At 49.7% G+C, this 17,753-nt stretch overlaps 2 protein-coding genes across 6 annotated transcripts in view; one reads left to right on the top strand and one right to left on the bottom strand.

Moving 5' to 3' along the window:
- ADAM19 (ADAM metallopeptidase domain 19) overlaps nt 1–7,498 on the top strand; it is a 90,927-nt gene extending 83,429 nt beyond the window's left edge. For 3 of the 5 annotated variants that reach the window (XM_073802754.1, XM_033853511.2, XM_033853514.2), the window contains one exon: nt 1,305–5,927. In XM_073802754.1, the coding sequence (XP_073658855.1) occupies nt 1,305–1,526 (222 nt within the window). In that variant the 3' untranslated portion in view covers nt 1,527–5,927. Of the gene's footprint in view, nt 1–1,304; nt 5,928–5,980 lie in introns of those variants that run through there. The other 2 variants (XM_019924825.3, XM_033853513.2) reach the window with 2 other exon arrangements.
- The window catches only part of NIPAL4 (NIPA like domain containing 4), a 14,474-nt gene continuing 3,396 nt past the window's right edge, over nt 6,676–17,753 (bottom strand). The window contains exons 2-6 of the mRNA XM_033853515.2: nt 17,506–17,745; nt 14,000–14,056; nt 12,750–12,840; nt 10,350–10,510; nt 6,676–9,176 (exon numbers count right to left, since the gene is read on the bottom strand). Coding sequence (XP_033709406.1) covers nt 8,551–9,176; nt 10,350–10,510; nt 12,750–12,840; nt 14,000–14,056; nt 17,506–17,745 — 1,175 coding nt within the window. The 3' untranslated portion in view covers nt 6,676–8,550. The remainder of the gene's footprint in view (nt 9,177–10,349; nt 10,511–12,749; nt 12,841–13,999; nt 14,057–17,505; nt 17,746–17,753) is intronic.

The raw sequence follows: 17,753 nt of genomic DNA, 5'->3' as shown, positions 1-17,753 counted from the left end.
TTTTATATTTCTGCAGTGTTAGTAGTTATTTCTTCTCTTTCATTTCTTATTTTATTTGGGTCCTCTTCCTTCTTCTTGGTGAGCCTGACCAGAGGTTTGTCGATTTTATTTATCCTTTCAGAAAACCAGCTCTTGGTTTTATTGATTTTTTTTTCTATTTTTTTAAATCTATTTTATTTATTTCCTCTCTGATCTTCCTTCTGCTGACTTTATGTTTTGTTTGTTCTGCTTTTTCTAATTCTTTTAGGTGGTAGGTTAGGTTGTTTATTTGAGATTTTCCTTGTTTTTTGAGGAAGGCCTGTATCGCTATGAACTTCTCTCTTAGGCTGCTTTTGCTGCATCCTGTTGATTTGTGTATTGTTGTGTTTGGGGGTGTTATAGTTTTAAATAAGGTCATCAGGGAAGACCTTATTGAGAAGGGGGCAAAACATGAAGGTAATGTAAAAGCACAAAGGAAAGACTGTGCCACCCATAGACAAACAATACAGAAAATATGATTTCTTCTTTTTACAATTTTTATTTTTATTTGCACAAGTAATACACATATATGCTTTGTTAAAAAAACTGAATGTTCACTTGGACGACCCCTCTCCTTATGCACAGCCCACTCTGAACCTCTGACCTCTGTTATCAATTTGGTCTTCATCCTTCCTGACTTTCCTCTGTACCTCTGCATTTACATTGGTGGGGGGTAGTGGGGTGACTTATTTTCTCTAAACTATCCTGTATAGCTTGTACTGCAGCTTGCCATGACTCTTGACCATCTTTCCACCTCAGCACGTTATCAACCTACTTCCTTCTTTTGAAATGCTGCTTTATATATCACTGTATAATTTTAGTAATTTGTTGATGGAAATTTTAGTTATTTATAGTTTATTTTAGCTGTCACATACAGTGCTGCAAGGAACATCCTTGCAATTTCATTTTTGTGCACCTGTGCAAATAGTTCTCAGAGGGAATGAAATTATGTATTAGGTCAGAGAATGATCATTTCTAATCTTAATAGATACTGCTAAATTGCTCTCCAAAAAGGCTTTTTCCTGAGCATGTAAACATGTATGTACACAATTTCTTTTTAAATGGGACCATTCTTTTTATTTTTTATTTTTATTTATTTATTTGCGGTACGCGGGCCTCTCACGGTTGTGGCCTCTCCCATTGCGGAGGACAGGCTCCGGAGGGACCATTCTTTTTAAATATTATATCCCTTTTCTCATCTGCTTTTGACCTGTAAAATATTGAGAACATTTTCTTTCGAACAGGCCCCTCTGGCCTTTGAGTGAGGCTTGTGGCTTTCTCCCCAGGATTTCTCCAGGCCTCGGCCGCCCCAGAAGGCACTCCCGGCTAACCCGGTGCCAGGCCGCAAGAGTCTCCCCAGGCCAGGTGGTGTCTCCATTCTGTGGCCCCCTGCCTCTAGACCTCAGCAGACCCGGCCCCTGGCTGTGCTTACCCCAAAGGTGAGTCTTCAGAAACACTCGAGGTGGAAGCTGGGGCAGAAGGATCCAGGGGACAAAAATAAGAGTTGAGAAAACAGACCAGTTCATGCTTCTTGATGTAGTGCTGAACTTCCAGAACAAAAGCAAAGGACAGAAGCTTAGCATTTCTTGGTGCCTGCATAACTGTCCCTTAAATTGGTGAGACCCTTGCACACCCCCTTTTTTGGTTTCATGTGAAAGGTGATGTTTAGGAGGCTGAGCTATGGTAGCTTCAAACCTGGGTCTGCAACTGATGAGCTGAGCTGAGCGGCCCTGAGCAAATCACTCTCTTGAGTCTCCGTTTCCTTATCTAGAAAGAGGTTTTACGAAGCAGAAATAGCCAACCCCATCGGGTTACTGTGAAGGTCAAGGCAGTTAATTTACATTAACCGCTGGCCTACGGTAGGCTGTGCACAAATGGCCCCTCTTAATACATCTTCCCTGGGACTTAGTCCTGGGACTTAGTCTTAGTCCTGGGAGTTGGGGCAGAGGGGAGCAGGTGAGGAAGCTGGCTCACTTCCCTGTGTTCCTACGAGGCCCTGGGAACTCTGCAGACTGAGCTGCAGCTTTGCTGGGAGGGAGGAGGGGAATGGCTTGTCAGCTGGGGGTTGGGGGCTGCCACCATGCCTCTTACTGCAGAGTTGATGGTCTGGACGAGCAGACATGTGGACAGACTTCTGCGGAAACCCTTCTTCTCAGGTGACAGTCTGCCACTCATGCCCACCTGTCACAAGCCAGAGGACAGCTCCCCGCTGATAGCACGGAGCTGATGTCTCTCTCCCTCTCTTTTTTCCCTGCAGTTTCCTGAATACAGGTCACAGAGGGCTGTGGGGATGGCTAGCTCGAAAATCTAGACCCGTCTGAAGGCGCTTCTCCCTTCCTGTGAGGACTCTGAACACCACAGAGGAGCCGTGGCCATGGAATCTGGAGGAAGCATGCCTGGCCACCTCTGAGCCCCCCTCCCCCCCTCCCCTCCTCCTGGAACGACTGCATCTCTGAAAAATCTCCTCCTTGACTCAGTGCCACCTCGGCTTCCACAGAGGCCCAGAGTGCCTACCATCAACGGCATCCAAGTGTTGTTTTGTGCAATATTCAGCCCCAGGTAGGGAGGGCAGAGCCGAAGAGGTTGAATGGCTGCTCGTCCCCTATCCGCCCTTCAGCTGGCCCCTCACCCCAGAGGTGACAGTCGAGCTGGTGCAGGCTGTCCGAGCTGGTGAGCCCAGCTGGGAAAAGTCTGTTTAGCCCTTGAGGCCAGGACTCAGCTTGGAGAAGCCATCCATCCACGTCCTATGGAGGAGGGTACGCATGAGAGCTTTCCTTTGCTTCCATCTTCCTCAGAGGTCCCAGGCTGGACAGAGGCTGGGCACTTACTGTCCCTTTTAGCTTTACTGATCAGGAGGGGTCACTCCAGCCAGGGCTTGGTTGAGGTCACAGCTCCTGGCTCTGTGGCCATATGTGAACACGTCAAGTTCCCTCCTCACGCCGCCCCCCTCCCCCCACCAAAGCCCCCGCATCCCCTTACTCCCAAGGGTCACTCTGACTCAGACAGGTACTATTTGCAGGCAGTGTAGACAGCAGGGGGAGCATAGCCCCGGCCCCCTCTGAGCCGTCAAGCCAAAGGTTTCGACTCCGCTCGCCACTGTTCTTGAGTGCTCCTTGTTTTCTCTTCTGCATTTTCCAAGTGCCTCACGCTTCTGAGTTCTCCTCTGCTGGGACCCGCCTAATGTGTGGTGCTGTGAAGAGTGAATCCCCAGCAGTCCCGACTTCCTGGGACTTGGTGCTGTGACCTGCAAGTCAGGGTCCTGCCTGCAGGTTGGCCACGGGATCTCCTATGTTGGTTCTCAAGAGTGTTGACCCGGGTAGACTCGGGCCATGGCTGTGGGGTCGTAGCTTTACTTTCCATGGTATGTGGTGACCTCAGCAGAGTGTGGGTCTTCCTTTTACTCCCTGACCTGAATCTGAGGAAGGTCCTCAGGGACAGTGGTGGGTGCAGGGAGGAGAGTGGACATCCTGGGAGCCCCAGCCTGTCTCCAGACCTGGTCACTGGCTTGAGGCAGGGCCGTTGTCTTCTGAGCAGAGAGCAGACCTGTCTCTAGAGATCCCTAGAGAAGCAGCAGCCAGCAGCCTTGACGGAACAGAGTCTGTGCCGGGACCAGCCAGACATTTTCTCATCCTCTTCCTTGTGTTCTTTCCTCTGGTCCTGTCCTCCCCGCAGCAGGGAATGGGGACTGTGTGGTGCTCTGCTAGCTGGGAGGATTTTCAGAGAACCATAGGAGATGTAGTCTGGGATGGTCTCCCACCCCAGAAAGGTGCCGGGCAGCTTGGGGCCTCCCCGCCTCCTGCAGTGAACAGACGTTTGCTCTTGAAAACCTCAGTGCAAGGAAGAGGCTTGAGTTTTCACTCCCAACCACTACCCCGGGGCCCCCTTATCGTTCTCTGTATACAATAGGTGCTCACTAGATATTCTTGGGTTTGTAGACAAGTGGGATATTCAGGCTGTGCACCTGCGGGGGGACACTTGGGATAGATTTAGAAAGAGCTCAGGAAAATGAAGTTCTCTTTCCTCAGGTAGTCAGGTTGTGTTTATTGGTGATGTTCACACCCCTGTCTTGCTGACAAGGGCCCTGGTTGCTCCCCACAGCCGATGTCCACCATCCTTGCTGCCTCATGAGGTCAGGGGACGGCCTTCCATGTAAGTGTGCTACTCGAAACGCCCCAGGCCTTGAGGCTGGGCCCCAGAAAATTAACGGTGAAAACACCTCTCCACTGAAATCACCCTTAAACTCAACCCCCTGCCTCACTGACATTCCTGTGGCCTGTCCAGCTTTTCTCCCCAACGTCAGGAGGTTGAAGGCTCTGAAGTGAAAATGCCCCAGCCACTGTGGCTGCATGAGCCTTTTGAACCTGAAATCCACCCTCCCTGGAACCATACCAGAAAGAGACCTGGATTGTTGCTCTCCTGTTTGTTTCCGTTTTTGTTTTCAATTTTTTTAATACCACCTCCATCCCATAAACATTGTACTGTGAACTGGAAAATGGTTGAATTTTCTAAATTTGGTAAGACTTTCAGCAGCCGGTTCTATTTACTGTTTGACTCCTGGCTGTGTTCCGGCAGGCCGGCGGGGAGTCTGCCCAGGAGCAAGCCTGGCTGTCATAGCCCGTTCTTCCCCTCCTGTGTCCATGTGCTGCTTTGAGGTGATGGAAACCAATATGGACTTAGGGAAAGAGGCACTTTATTCTCAAGGATTACTGCAAGACTGGGGAAGGGAGTGTTGCGATAGGGGCAGGGGGCAGTTGCATTAGGAGAATGCTCAGGTGAGCTGAGCGGCTACAAGATCTGTGAGCATCCCACAGCTCAGACGGAAGGGGCCTTTTATAGGAAGGAGTGAGCATAGCTGGAAAAAACCACATTCAGGGACCATCTCTGTGGTCAGCCTTTGGGGGAGGGGCTGTATGCTGGCTCTGGCCAAGGGTGAGTCCATGCTCAGGGTCTGGGGGGTAGGAGGGGAGCCTAACTGAGGCTTGGTGGAGTGACTTAACCAGCCTTCTGTTCAGGTGGAGACTATGTAAATCTTTTTAGAAGCTAACTTAGCCTCCTGCCAGTTTTTCAACCCTAGGTGTGTTTTTTCGTTTGTTCGTTTGGTTTTTTTTTTTTTTGGTAGGTGTGTTTTCCTTAAGAGCCTAGGAGGCATCTCTGAAATGTAAACCTCAAGGGACATCAAGGGGGATTGCACCCTCTTTCCCTGTCTCAGTGGGAGTTTTAGCCCAGGCACCAGGCTCCAGTGGTAACTGCCTGCTTGCCGTGGGTTCTTTTTAGCCTTATTGACTTCTCCCTATGAAAGAAAAGCTCCTTTCTGCCCCAGCTCTGAGAGGTTTGCAGATCTTAGGGTCTCACTGTAGACCTTACAGTACTGTCATAGCCCCATCCCCCTGTGGCCATGGCCCCTCGCCATCTCTTGCAATAATCCTTTTGAACAAAGCCTCCCCTTACCTATGTCAGAATTTGTTCTTATTTGGCCAAGGGTATGGAAAACTTGCGCGTTTTAAATTGGGGACCAGTTCTAAAGTCGGTGATGGCGTTAAATGTGTATGTAACAGCTCTGCTGGACACGCAAGAAAGTCAAGAGTATGCCAACTGGAAAGGTGCTCCACCCATCCTTAGGGAACCGTGCAAAGGAGAGGTTCTGCAGAACCCAAGCCAAGTGCCCCCAACGTCACCCTTCCATGCATCCTCTCTTACCATCCACTGTGTGTATGTACGTGTGCGTCTGGGATCCAGGGCAATGTGAATTTTCTTTTTATTTGGGAGATTGTTCACAGAAAACAGATCCTCTTTTCTCTCGTCCACCTATTAATTGTTTACAATATTTGTATATCTATGCAAAATACTTGAATGGGCTGTGGTGCCTTTTTTCCTTGTTTGTATTTAATTAAATTGTCATTTGAAATGTTGTCCGGTTTGGCAACTCTTGTTTGTTTCTTTGTTTTAACATTGCACTGGCCAGCCTGGATAGGATCCATCACCGAGGACTCCTCAGAAGAGTTCCTACAGAGACCGTCTGTCCAGCCTGTGAGGCCACCACGGAAGATCTTGAGCCACAGAAAAGCCCTGGGTTTTCCCATGACCAGTCGAGGGAGCTGTTTGTCTTTGCACCTGGACACAGGCCAGTCTAGTTTTAATAGGTCTGGGGGTCACTCACAGCATGAATAATATAGATCGACTTGAGGATTTGTGAGAGCTTAAAAGTATTCACATGGGGCTTCCCTGGTGGCGCAGTGGTTGAGAGTCCGCCTGCCGATGCAGGGGACACAGGTTCGTGCCCCGGTCTGGGAGGATCCCACATGCCGCGGAGCGGCTGGGCCCGTGAGCCATGGCTGCTGAGCCTGCGCGTCCGGAGCCTGTGCTCCGCAACGGGCGAGGCCACAACAGTGAGAGGCCCGCGTACAGCAAAAAAAAAAAAGTATTCACGTGAAGCTCTTAGCACTGTGGTTGGCTTCTCGTAAGGGCTCAGGCATGGGATGGGTGTCTTCCACTGACGCTATTCCCCAGCCTTTCCCTCTCTAGTGAAGGCGTGGCTGTAGAAGGCACTGGAGGGACTTCCTTGGCAGCCAGAACTCTCCAGAGATTGGGGACTGGCCCCCCGGCACTAGAGGAACCACTTTAATTGTTCCGTGTCCAAGGAAAGCCAAGATGTAAGTATCAAGTAAACACACTCAGAGGTCTTTATTCCTGACCCTGCAGACCACGCTCTCAGGGCCTTCAGATTACAGTCATTCTCAAGATCCAACATGTTGCATTGATTTTAGTTACAGAGAGAAATCCACATTCATTAAAAACTGTGGCTTTGAGGCTGGCAGTGCAGGAAGCCAGTCTGTTCCTTGGAGCTACCAGGCCAGCAACAGTTTGGCCTGGGCTTGGCTATGCTTAGGGCACAGGACGTAAACACAGGCACGGGTGTGGAGTTACACAGGGGAGGCTCTGCACCAGCTTGGGGGCTGAGGGCCAGGTCTTCCTTCTTTACAGATATACTGGCTCCCTTACCTCCCTGTCAATGGTCCTCATATCAACTCTCACATTCTTGCTGCTGGAGAGAAGACAGGAAGGGAGGGGATATTAATTATGTCTCTCTCCAGCTGCTCTTGTTTTTTGACTGCCTCTGGTCAAATGTGAGGGGACCAAAGGCAGTCCCCAAAGCAGGTGGTGGTGGAGCAGTCGTGACACACTGCTTCCCAGTGTGGGCAGCTCATCAGTGGAGCTGGGGACTTGGTGGTGATCTGGTCAACAGCCAGATTGCACCCCGTGCCGAGCTTACACCCCCCCGACTTGGCCACTGAAGTTCAAAGCTGATCCCACTGGCCAAGCCTCTAAGGCTTCAGCCCAGAAGTTACCCAGAGGGGACTTCCCTGGCAGTCCAGTGGTTCAGAGTCTGCACTTCCACTTCAGGGGGTGCGGGTTCAGTCCCTGGTCAGGGAACTAATAAGATCCCACGTGCCGCGCAGTGTGTCCAAAAAAAAAAAAACAAGTTACCCAGAGCCTTTTCCACCTGGGTTCTTGGTTCACCACCAGAGTAAACACAAAAGTTAGCCCCTGGTTTCCAGAGAGCCTGTGTCTGCTTTCCTGACTGCCCCTTACTCTTCTCCCCATCTCCCCAAATCATATTGGTTTACTCCTGGAGGAAAAGGAAAGTGCATTCTGCTGGACAGCCAGGCCACTTTTAAGAGCAGTGCAATCGCTGCTCTCTTTGGAGAGCGAGGCAAAATGAAACCCTGGGCTTGACCAGCAGAGCTTGGCTGGGAAGCAAGCACCTTTTGTTGTTGTTGTGTTGTTTTGAGTTCTCAGATAACTGCCTGAATGTCTCCATGACTGACTCCTTAGGATGTGCCTAGAGAGGGAAGGGTGGGGAAGGGGTCGGGCGGATGGAAACAGATGCTGACCTCCAGGCTGGCTGCTCCCGGGAACGGGGCTGGTGGAAGTGTTTCCCTGAGACGTCAGGTGGCTTTCACAGTAAGCAGGTCAGCTGAGGTCTCGCCTCTGTCTCCGAAGATGAGGTGGCAAATGCAACAAGACATTTTACAGTAATTGTGTGTCTGTTGGTTCCGGGTGGGAGGCACGGCGAGTTGCTCTCTGGGCCTCGGAGGGCCAGCTGCACTTCAGTCTTGGGCTCAGGAACGGTGAATCCGTCTCAGGAGGAGAACCAGTGCGAAGGATTTCCTGATGACCAACGTTTCAGGGAAGTTCTTGGCTTGTGCTACATTCAGTGGATCAAATCCTATCTTCTTCCCAACAGCACAGAGGTGGCACCGAGGAAACGAGGAGGACGGGAGGGCCGGGGACCTGCTGGCACCAACGTGTAGTAGGGTATTTGGTCACTGAGGCTGTGTTTCCAGGAGGTTCTGCCGCCACTGCTCACTGGGTAGGGACTTTTCTCCCGGAAACAGCGGTGAGGTATAAATGAACGTCTCAAGAAAAGAGAGCCCACTGGTAAGAGCTGTGTTGAAAATAACCAGGTGGCTCTGAAATTGAGCAGTCAGGCTGTACCACAGGGCTCACCCTCTCACTCATGTATTCCAAGCTTTACGAATGGATTATAAATACTTCAGGCTTCTTTGGTGATGGGGCGCTGGAGAGTTCTATGTTGTCCACAAGAACATTCTTGTCTTCGAGTCTAACGATGCTGGGCTCTGGGGCGGGAGGCGGGGTTGGGTTTTTGTGCATGTGGGGCAGGCTGGTCCGGCTGACGTCCAGGTCTTTGAAAGCGTGAAGCGTGAACACACCCAGGATGATGGTGACAAAGCCAGAGAGGGTGCCCACAATGTCCACGGCCGACATGCTGTGCCACTCCTTGAAGAGGACGACGACGGAGGTCACCACCATCGAGGTGAAGAACACGTAGTAGATGGGGAACACCAGGGAGGTATTAAAGATGTCCAGCGCCTTGTTGAGGAAATTGACCTGAGTGCTGAGCGAAAGGGCCAGCACGAGGGACAGGATGTAGGGGAGAGGGTGCCGCACAACTGGCAGCCCCTGGAAGAAGTTCTTAATGGTGATGCCCAGACCCTTGACGGCGGTCACGGAGAAGGCCCCGATCACAGAGCAGATGACGATGTAGATGAGGATATTCCTTTGTCCATAACGTGGGGCGATGACGAAGATGAGGATGAGGCAGGACACCAGCAGAAGCACAGCAAACACGATGTACCCTTTGTGGGGGATGGAGACAGGTAACCTGACCTGGGAGGATGCCAGTAGCCTCTAGAGCCCTCCACTCATGGCAATGGGATGTCTCATTAAGAACCTAGGCTTGGGGCTTCCCTGGTGGCGCAGTGGTTAAAAATCCGCCTGCCGATGCAGGGGACACGGGTTCGTGCCCCGGTCTGGGAAGATCCCACATGCCGCGGAGCGGCTGGGCCCGTGAGCCATGGCCGCTGAGCCTGTGCTCCACAACGGGAGAGGCCACAACAGTGAGAGGCCCGTGTACCGCAAAAATAAATAAAGCAAGAACCTAGGCTTGGGACTTCCCTGGCGGTCCAGTGGTTAGGACTCTGTGCTTCCGACAGGGGGTGCTGGTTTGATCCCTGGTCAGGGAACTAAGATCCCACATGCCACCACCTGGTGTGGCCAAAAAATTTAAAAAAAGAGAACGTGGGCTCTGGAGTCAAACATGGGTCCCAGTTCCAGCAACACAACTTTTTAATAACTTGTACAAGTTATTAAAGCCCCAAGACCTCAGTTTCCTCTTTGTAAAATAGGATTAATATAAGGACCTTCCTCATAGGAGCTTTTTTGTAGGATTAAATTAATACATGCAATTGACGGAATGCCACCCCCCCCATTTACATGTTGAGTGCTAATCCCAAATGGGATGGTATTCGGAGGTGACGTCTTTGGGAGGTGATTCAGGCATGAGGGTAGAGCCCTCAGGAAGGGAATACTGCCCTTATAAAAGGGGCTCCACAGAGCTCCTTTGCCCTCTACACCAGATGAGGACACAGCGAGAAGCTGGCCATCTATGAACAAAATCTATCGGGCCTTGATCTAGGACTTGATCGTGATCCCCGGAACTGTGAAACGTAAGTGTCTGTTGGTTATAAGCCACCCGATCTATGATATTCTGTTCAAACAACCTGAACTAAGACAATGCAAACAAGGCATTTAGACCAGTACCTGGCACATAACAAATACATAATAATAGCATCCCTACCTATCAGACTGGGAACCTGTAAGCTAGCCTCAGTACCAGCCCATCAGCTTTCCTCCCTGAGCTTGCTGCCTCCTCCTCCACATGGCAGCGCCTGAGGTGGCCAGAACCCAGCCAGACCTCTAACATGGTTCACGCCCAGTGCCTTCCTGCTCACTGGGAGCCTGGAGCCTACCTGTGTCTTTCATCTTGGCAGCCATCTCCACGATGGTGGTGATCTTCTCTTCCTCGGGGGCGTGTATCACCATCACTGTGCTGCCGGCCACACAGATCACACAGCCCAGCTTCCCCAACAGGTTCAGACTCTCTCCCAGGAAATATGAGGAAAGGATGGTACTGCATGTGAAAGTGGAGAAAGGGATTACAGCAGCCAGCCCCGTCCCAGCATCCTGGAGAAAAGTGAGGGCTGAGCAAGGGCTCACTACTCTCACACGTGGAAGCTTTTCTAGACCCCCCCCTAGGAAATGTGTGAAATAGAAACTTATTTAGGGGAGGGTTACAGTGTGGGCTGGAGGAATCGACGACATACATGGGAATTTCTTTCATTTTAGAGACGGACAATATCCCCAAAGAGAAGAGTTGGAAGAGCCCTTCAAAGCACTCTTGTCTAACTTCCTACCCAATGAGCACATCTTCTCTTAACATTGCAAACAGAAGGCTTTCAGCCTTGGCTTGTATACCTCTGGTGGCAAGCAGCTCCCCCCTTCACAAGGTAAATGAATCCCTTGTAGGTTCATTCTGTTATTAACCCAAAATATGGTAGTTTCTACTCATCCCATATCTATTCCTTGAGCCATACAAAACAAATCCATTCCTTCTTCCATTTCTATATGCCAATATAAACCACCACAGTGACACTTGGGCACACTTTACATACTAGATATTGTGCTAAGAACTTCCCATTTATTATCTCACTAACATCTTGCAACTCTGAGAAGTAAAATATGTCCATTTTATAGAGGAGAAAACTGAGTCCCATAGAAGCTTAAATGATGGCAAGATCATACAACTGGTAAGACACAAGCCAGGATTTGAACTCAAGTTCTGTCTAATTATAAAGCCTATGGTTTTTCCTCTACACCTCACTGAGAAGAATTCTCCTGACTTCCTTGAGTCTTTTCTGGACAAAACACCTCCAGTTCCTTGCTGTTCCTTGGTGATGTGACTTTCATTCCCGTCACATCCTCCAAATGAGCCAGCAAAGGTGAAGGAAGAAGGGTGGTGAGACGAGACAGGTACAATCGCTGGGGCATGCTTCTGTTTCTTTAAACAGGTGGCATTAGTTTAGGGCAAAGACCTGTTGGCTGACCTAAGGTAACCCAATGAGCCTCATGAGTCCTGCTTAAAGGTATCAGGAAAGAGGGGATTGATGTCTAACCTCCTTTGAATGTCTCCCATCTCTCCTCTAAAACTCCCAAAACCATTTTACCCACAATGCCTGTTCATCAGCGCCCAGTAGCATTAGCAAAGGCAGAGGTCACACAGTGGAGGATCCCCTGCCGCTCCCAACTTCCTGGGATGGGAATCTGTAAACTAATCACATACGCAATACTGGTATCTCAGCTACATCAGCCAACCGTGCCATGTGAGTCACGGCTCTATCTGGTTTTTGACTGCATAAATGCTGCAAAATTGTCATCAAGCTGGTAAAACAAAACAGGAAATTACAGGTACTGGGTGTGGTGGGCTAGGGACTTACCGGGGCTCCAAGGTTAGGGTGACAATCAGAGCCAGCTTCAAATGGGGCTCAGGACCCCCACAGGGGAACTGTGTTTGTAGCTTGGGAGGAACGGGGCAATGGGAAGCACACACATTTAATATCAGCTATCTTTAATACCATCAAACATCTTCCAGGCCATGGGGCCTAGTGGTGAAGCACCCAGACTCTGAAATTAGACTGCCTGGGAGGGAATCCTGGCCCAGCCTCCTGGGACCTGGGTGACCTCGGCCAAGATGCTTAACCCCTCTTGGCCTCAGGTCTCCCCTCCTTTCTAATTAGTAGGGATGCTGTGAGGATTAAATGAGGGAATACATTTAGAACATTTAGCGCAGAGTAAACCCTCAATCTATGTTAGCTGTGGTTATTCTTCAGCGCCTGTTCTGTACTAGGCACTTTCTGTGCGTCATCTCATTTAGTCCTTAAATCAGTGCCTTCAGGCAGGTATTATGAACATCCCCACTTAGCAGATGGGAAATTGAGGCTCAGAGTAGTTAAGTGACCTGCCATGTAACTACGAAGTGGCAGAGATAAGGTTAGATAGAACCCAGGGAGGGTTCATCTAGGGCTTGTACTTTCAACTTGTGTGCTTCTCCTATTGGGGCACCAAAACACTGACATGAGACATTCAGCCTTGCGGCAGGGGAAGCACTTCCACCTGGTTTGGGCTTGGCCTGCCCCTTCACCGCCCAGGCAGCAAACCATCCAAGGGTGCGGAGCTCTGAACAGCACACTGCCTCCTTCTGGAAGCTGAGACTGACCCAGGTCCTTGACTGCAAGTAGCAATTGACCCCATGTGCAGTTCCGGACATCAACAAACTGAAAATAGGAAGAGACAGCAAGAGAGGTGACAACAACCTTATGAGGATACTCAGCGCTCCCAGTGGTGTGACGACTGTCGCAGGAGCAAACGCATAGGCCCCAAAGTTGGCAACTTCTCCGGCAGCCACTAGGAAATTAAGGGGGAAGAGAGGTCACAGTGGCTCTGATGCGCCATCTCCAGCCCAAATGAATCTGGGTGGAGACGGCTTCATTCAGTGTTCAATCACTCACAGAATCCCAGACCAGCATTCCTTAAAATCCCCACCCTTATGCTGTCTCCCTGCAGAATCTGATCTGAAGGTCAGGCCCAGATGATCCTGACCAAATCCTCCCATGTTAAAGATAGGGAGGTGGCCTGGAGTCCAGGGTCACATGGTGCTTTCTGGTTCTTGAGGTCCCTTGGCTTCTAGCCTAGGCACGGTTAAGTGTATCTCAGGGACTGCGAATGATTGGTCTGTATCTTCAAGGTAAGCTCTAGAAAGTGTTAAGTATCAAATAAAGACACAGCTATAGTTACTGATGGTCCACGGAGCCGTCTTTCCCAGAGGAGTTATGGATGGTCTAGACTGACAGGCGGGTGGTTAGAAAGTCAGACATTCCCAAAGGGCCTACCTCTCCCCATATGAGTTTCCAGTTTGCAGACTCCTGCAAGTGCCTCTTCTGTCTCCCTGCTCGTAGGGAATGACCTGGGTCTGCCCTTTGAAAGCAGATGATGAATGTGATAACTCTGGCTAAGACAGGGATCAAAACTTGACTTAGGGGATTACAAATCGAAAGCTGGCTAATTTTCTGTCCCAAAGAATTAGGGTTTGAAAGCCAGAAAGGGTGGGTGGAAAGGAATGTGTGAATGTGAAAATGCGGGCAAACCTTAGGTGGCAGACCAGCCATGTTCTAAGTGAGCCAACAATTGCCTGTGGAATGGGGCAGCTGACTTAGGAGTCCCAGGCTGTGCCCTGCAGGAGTCCAGAAGACTCCAGCGGGCAGTCATAGCTCCCTGAATTTCAGGGGAAGTTGAGAAATTACACCTTTATCACTACCAGCTCTGTACAAGCCTCTCTGGGGACAGATGCTTTATGGATGAAAGACTGAATTTGGATGGAGAGAGTGACCTGAGATGCAGGTAAAATGTTCTACCTGCAAAGACTGTTTAGATTCTCCCCCTAGAAATCTGGGCCTTGGATTCATATTTTGCACAAGAGAGACAGAAATGCCCCGTCCACCCCTCCTTTCATCTCTGCCTCTGTCATCAATAGGGCACTGTCCTTAGTAGCAAAGATCCCACTTACTGGTGAGAAATCCAGCCCACCACATTGCATCCTTCAGGTAGCCGTAGCCTCCGTCCACTGTAGAAAGGAATGGGCATGAAGTTAGAGGTTGGCCGTACTTTCTCAGGACCTCTCCTTCTCTACCTTCACTCGCCAGTCTCTAAGGGTTCAGTATATGTCAGCTGTGGTGAGTCCTCCAGGCCTGCTTCTGGGCCCTGTCCTGGGTGAGTTCATCCCTTCCAAAGTTTTAAATTCCATCTAGATACCCTATGTCATATATGCACCCTGATCCTTTCTTCTTAGCCCTGATGTATATCCAGTTGCTTACTTGACAACTCTTGGGTCTCGCACAGGCATCTCAAACTCTGTCCCGAATGGAACTCTTGATTTTTAAATGCTCCCTACCCACCAAATGAAGCTCAGTAAGCGGCACCTCCGTGTACCTAGTTGCTTAAGCCAGAAACCAGGGAATCACACCTGACCCTCCCACTACTCCACCTTCTGCATCCATTCCATCCTGCTGATTCTGTCTCCAAAATGCATTTCACGTGTGTCCACTCCACTGCCACCCCACCACCCAACTCCCAGGCACTATCACCTCTGGTCTGGGTTGAGGCAACTGCCTCCTAGGACTCCTCTGGTTCTTCTCTTGTCCCTTATAATCCGTTCCTTTCATAGTACCCAGGAGTCTTTTTTTTTTTTTTTTTGCGGTACGCGGGCCTCTCACTGTTGTGGCATCTCCCGTTGCGGAGCACAGGCTCCAGACGCACAGGCTCAGCGGCCATGGCTCACGGGCCCAGCCACTCCGCGGCATGTGGGATCTTCCCGGACCGGGGCACGAACCCGTGTCTCCCGCATCGGCAGGCAGACTCTCAACCACTGCGCCACCAGGGAAGCCCAGCCAGGAGTCTTTTAAGAATTATGTCACACCTCAGCGTCTAGCTGGCCAGTGGCTTTGAAATGCTCTTAGGATAAAGACCAGAATCCCTAACAAGCCTGTTCATAGTGTTGACCCTGCTCACTTCTCCAAAGGCTTCTCCTGCCACACTTCCTACTACAGTCTAGCTGCTCAGGCTGTCTTTGAGTTCTTCAAAAATGATGAGCTCTTTTTGGCCTTAAGGGCTTTGCATGTGCTTTTCCCTGTTTGGAATAGTCTTCTTAACAATATTTGCCTATAACTACACTTACTCTACAGGTCTCTACTTGAATGCTGCTTCCACTAAAATGCCCTCCCCGGTCCCCTTATCTTTATTGTTTCCTCGGGATTCTCTCTCGTCACACTCAGTTCTCCTTAATGACACTTGTCATTTATAATTTGATCTATTTATTTTCTGAAATTTCCCCCACTAAAATGGAAGCTCCATGTAGCCAAGAGTTGTGTCTGCTTTGTTCACATGATGGACTCAGAGCCTGGCACATGGTCAATACTCGGTATTAGCAATGAGGATGATGATGATTAGGGTGGGTTTTAGACAGTTTTGTGAAAATCCCAAAGTTGTATGTTGCTTTTTGTGAATGCCCTTTTTTCTAAGATGGTCTTTAACTTTCCTCAGGTTCCGCAAGCAGTCAGAATCTCCCATAAAAGTGCTCTGAGAGCATTTTACTCTGAGTTGAAATCTCAGAGAAGATATTGAAAGAGCAGATGGGAGAAAAAATGGATTCTGGGGAAGCTGCCTTTCTGAATGGTCAGTGATACTTGCTCTGCTCTCTCCTGAGTGGAAGCAGCTATTTTTCTGGCACTCTGGGAGGTCTCTGGCCTTTCAAACCCTTGTCCAGAAGAAGAGATAGAGCAGCAATGACCACTGATCCTGACTTCATGCCCACACCTCACATCTCTCCATTTTAGAGCACACCCGGCTCTAGTCCTGGGTATCCAACTATCTGTCAGGCTCTCCCACTTAGATCACAGTAAAACTAATACTGGTGCTTACTCCATGCTAAGCATCTTTCTAAACATACTACATATCTTCACAACAAGATATAGCTGGAACTATTCCTATCCCCATTTTTTCAGATGAGGAAACTGAGGCAGAAAAACTAGTTTTCTTGCCCAGGATCATATCACCTGGAATTGAGGAACTAGAATTGGAACACAAATAGTCTGCTTCCAAAGCTCAGTGTCCCATAGAACATTAAACTGAACACGTCCAAACCTGAACACATCATCTTCCTATAAACCTGCTCCTCCTGCTTTCTTTGTCTCAGAAAATAGCACCATCATCTCCCCAGTTGCTCAAAGCAGAGCGCTCTGAGTCACCTTGACTCATTTTTTCATCCTCCCCTTGGGGCCAGGCAACACCAAACCCAAACCCAGTAAGTCCTACCTTCAAAATCTATCTCTGGACTTCGCCACTTGTCTCCATTCCCACTGCAATTTCCTGGCCCAAGTTCTGTTGTTTTTCTCCCCAAATTGGTCTCCCACCCTCCAGTCTTGTCTCCTAATCCACTCTGCACCCAGCAACCAAAATTTACGATTTTCAAATCGTAAATCGAACTATGTCACTCCCCTGCCTAAAACCTTTGTCACTTACAATTACACTCAAACTCTGGAGCCCGGTTTACAAGACATTTCATGAGCTGGCCCTCACCCCATCTCTTACCCCTCCATGCTCTAGCCATCCTGAGACAGTTTCAGCTTCTAATATCACTCATGCTCTCTCACCCCTGGGCCTTTGCACATGCTCTTCTTTCTGCCTGGAATACTACTTCTTTCTCTTTTCCCCTCACCTTGTTATCTCCACATCATGTAGGTCTCAGCTTCTAAATCAACTCTTACAGAAAACCTCCCCTACCCCTCAAGCCTGGCTTTACATGGCCTTCCAAAATATTGCCATAACATTCTTCATTTTCCCCATGATAGCATTTAACATGCTACAGAACAACTGTTTATCGACTTGCCTGTCTCTTCCACTCAACTCAATGCCCCACAAGGGCACTGTGTCCCCAGGTCTAGCACGGCACCTGGCACACAGCTGGTACACAATGAATGATGTTTAAATGAACACATTTTTTAACATAGGAGTCCTTTTCTCAACAATCGTTTCATGGATACACGTCTTATTTTTCAAACAAGCAAATCCCTGTGGACAGAGACTCAGTAATTCTTTTGTAGCCTATAAAGGAGCTCAGATTGATAGTACGTGAGGACGCACCAGTGTCTGACATTGTTCTGGGCAAAGGTATTATATTCCCATTTTGTAGGGAGATTGTGACTTGCCTGTGATGACACAACTGGTAAGAAATAAAACCAGGACTAGACCCGGGGTTTCTGATTCTTGGCCCTGAGACTTTTCCCTGTCTTCACCCCAATTAACTGATCATGTAGTTCTCAGGAACTACTGGATTACAAAGGAAGGTCTCCTGTTGTGGGTGGATCGGCCTCCCAACGGGACTGACAATGAGCCTTTTGTGCCTATCTAGGACAGGTTCTCAAGCCGCTACAGTGGACCCCGTGAAGGGAGGTTCACGGGGCTGGCCGAGGGCTCGCCACCTAGCGCCCCATCAAGCCCTGCCCCCCAGGAGCCTACCAGCCCGCGTGGCACCAGAGGCCACCAGTCGCTGGAGACCCTTCTTCTTGAGGATGACGCTGCTGCCGATGAGGAAGCTGGACAGGATGGCCAGCCCCAGGCCGACGTAGAAGCTGTAGTTCTGCCTGAACCCCTCCTGCCAGCTGCTGGAGATGACACTGCTGGGCACCTGGGGGCTGAGGTCGCCGACGATCTGGCACAGGACTTGTTGGGAGGAGCAGTACAGGCTGATCAGGGAACCTAGGGAA

The sequence above is a fragment of the Tursiops truncatus genome, chromosome 3 (assembly GCF_011762595.2).
Source record: "Tursiops truncatus isolate mTurTru1 chromosome 3, mTurTru1.mat.Y, whole genome shotgun sequence".
Taxonomy (NCBI): domain Eukaryota; kingdom Metazoa; phylum Chordata; class Mammalia; order Artiodactyla; family Delphinidae; genus Tursiops; species Tursiops truncatus.
Note: the sequence above shows the minus strand (reverse complement) of the source record. Positions and strands in the feature narration are given on the sequence as shown.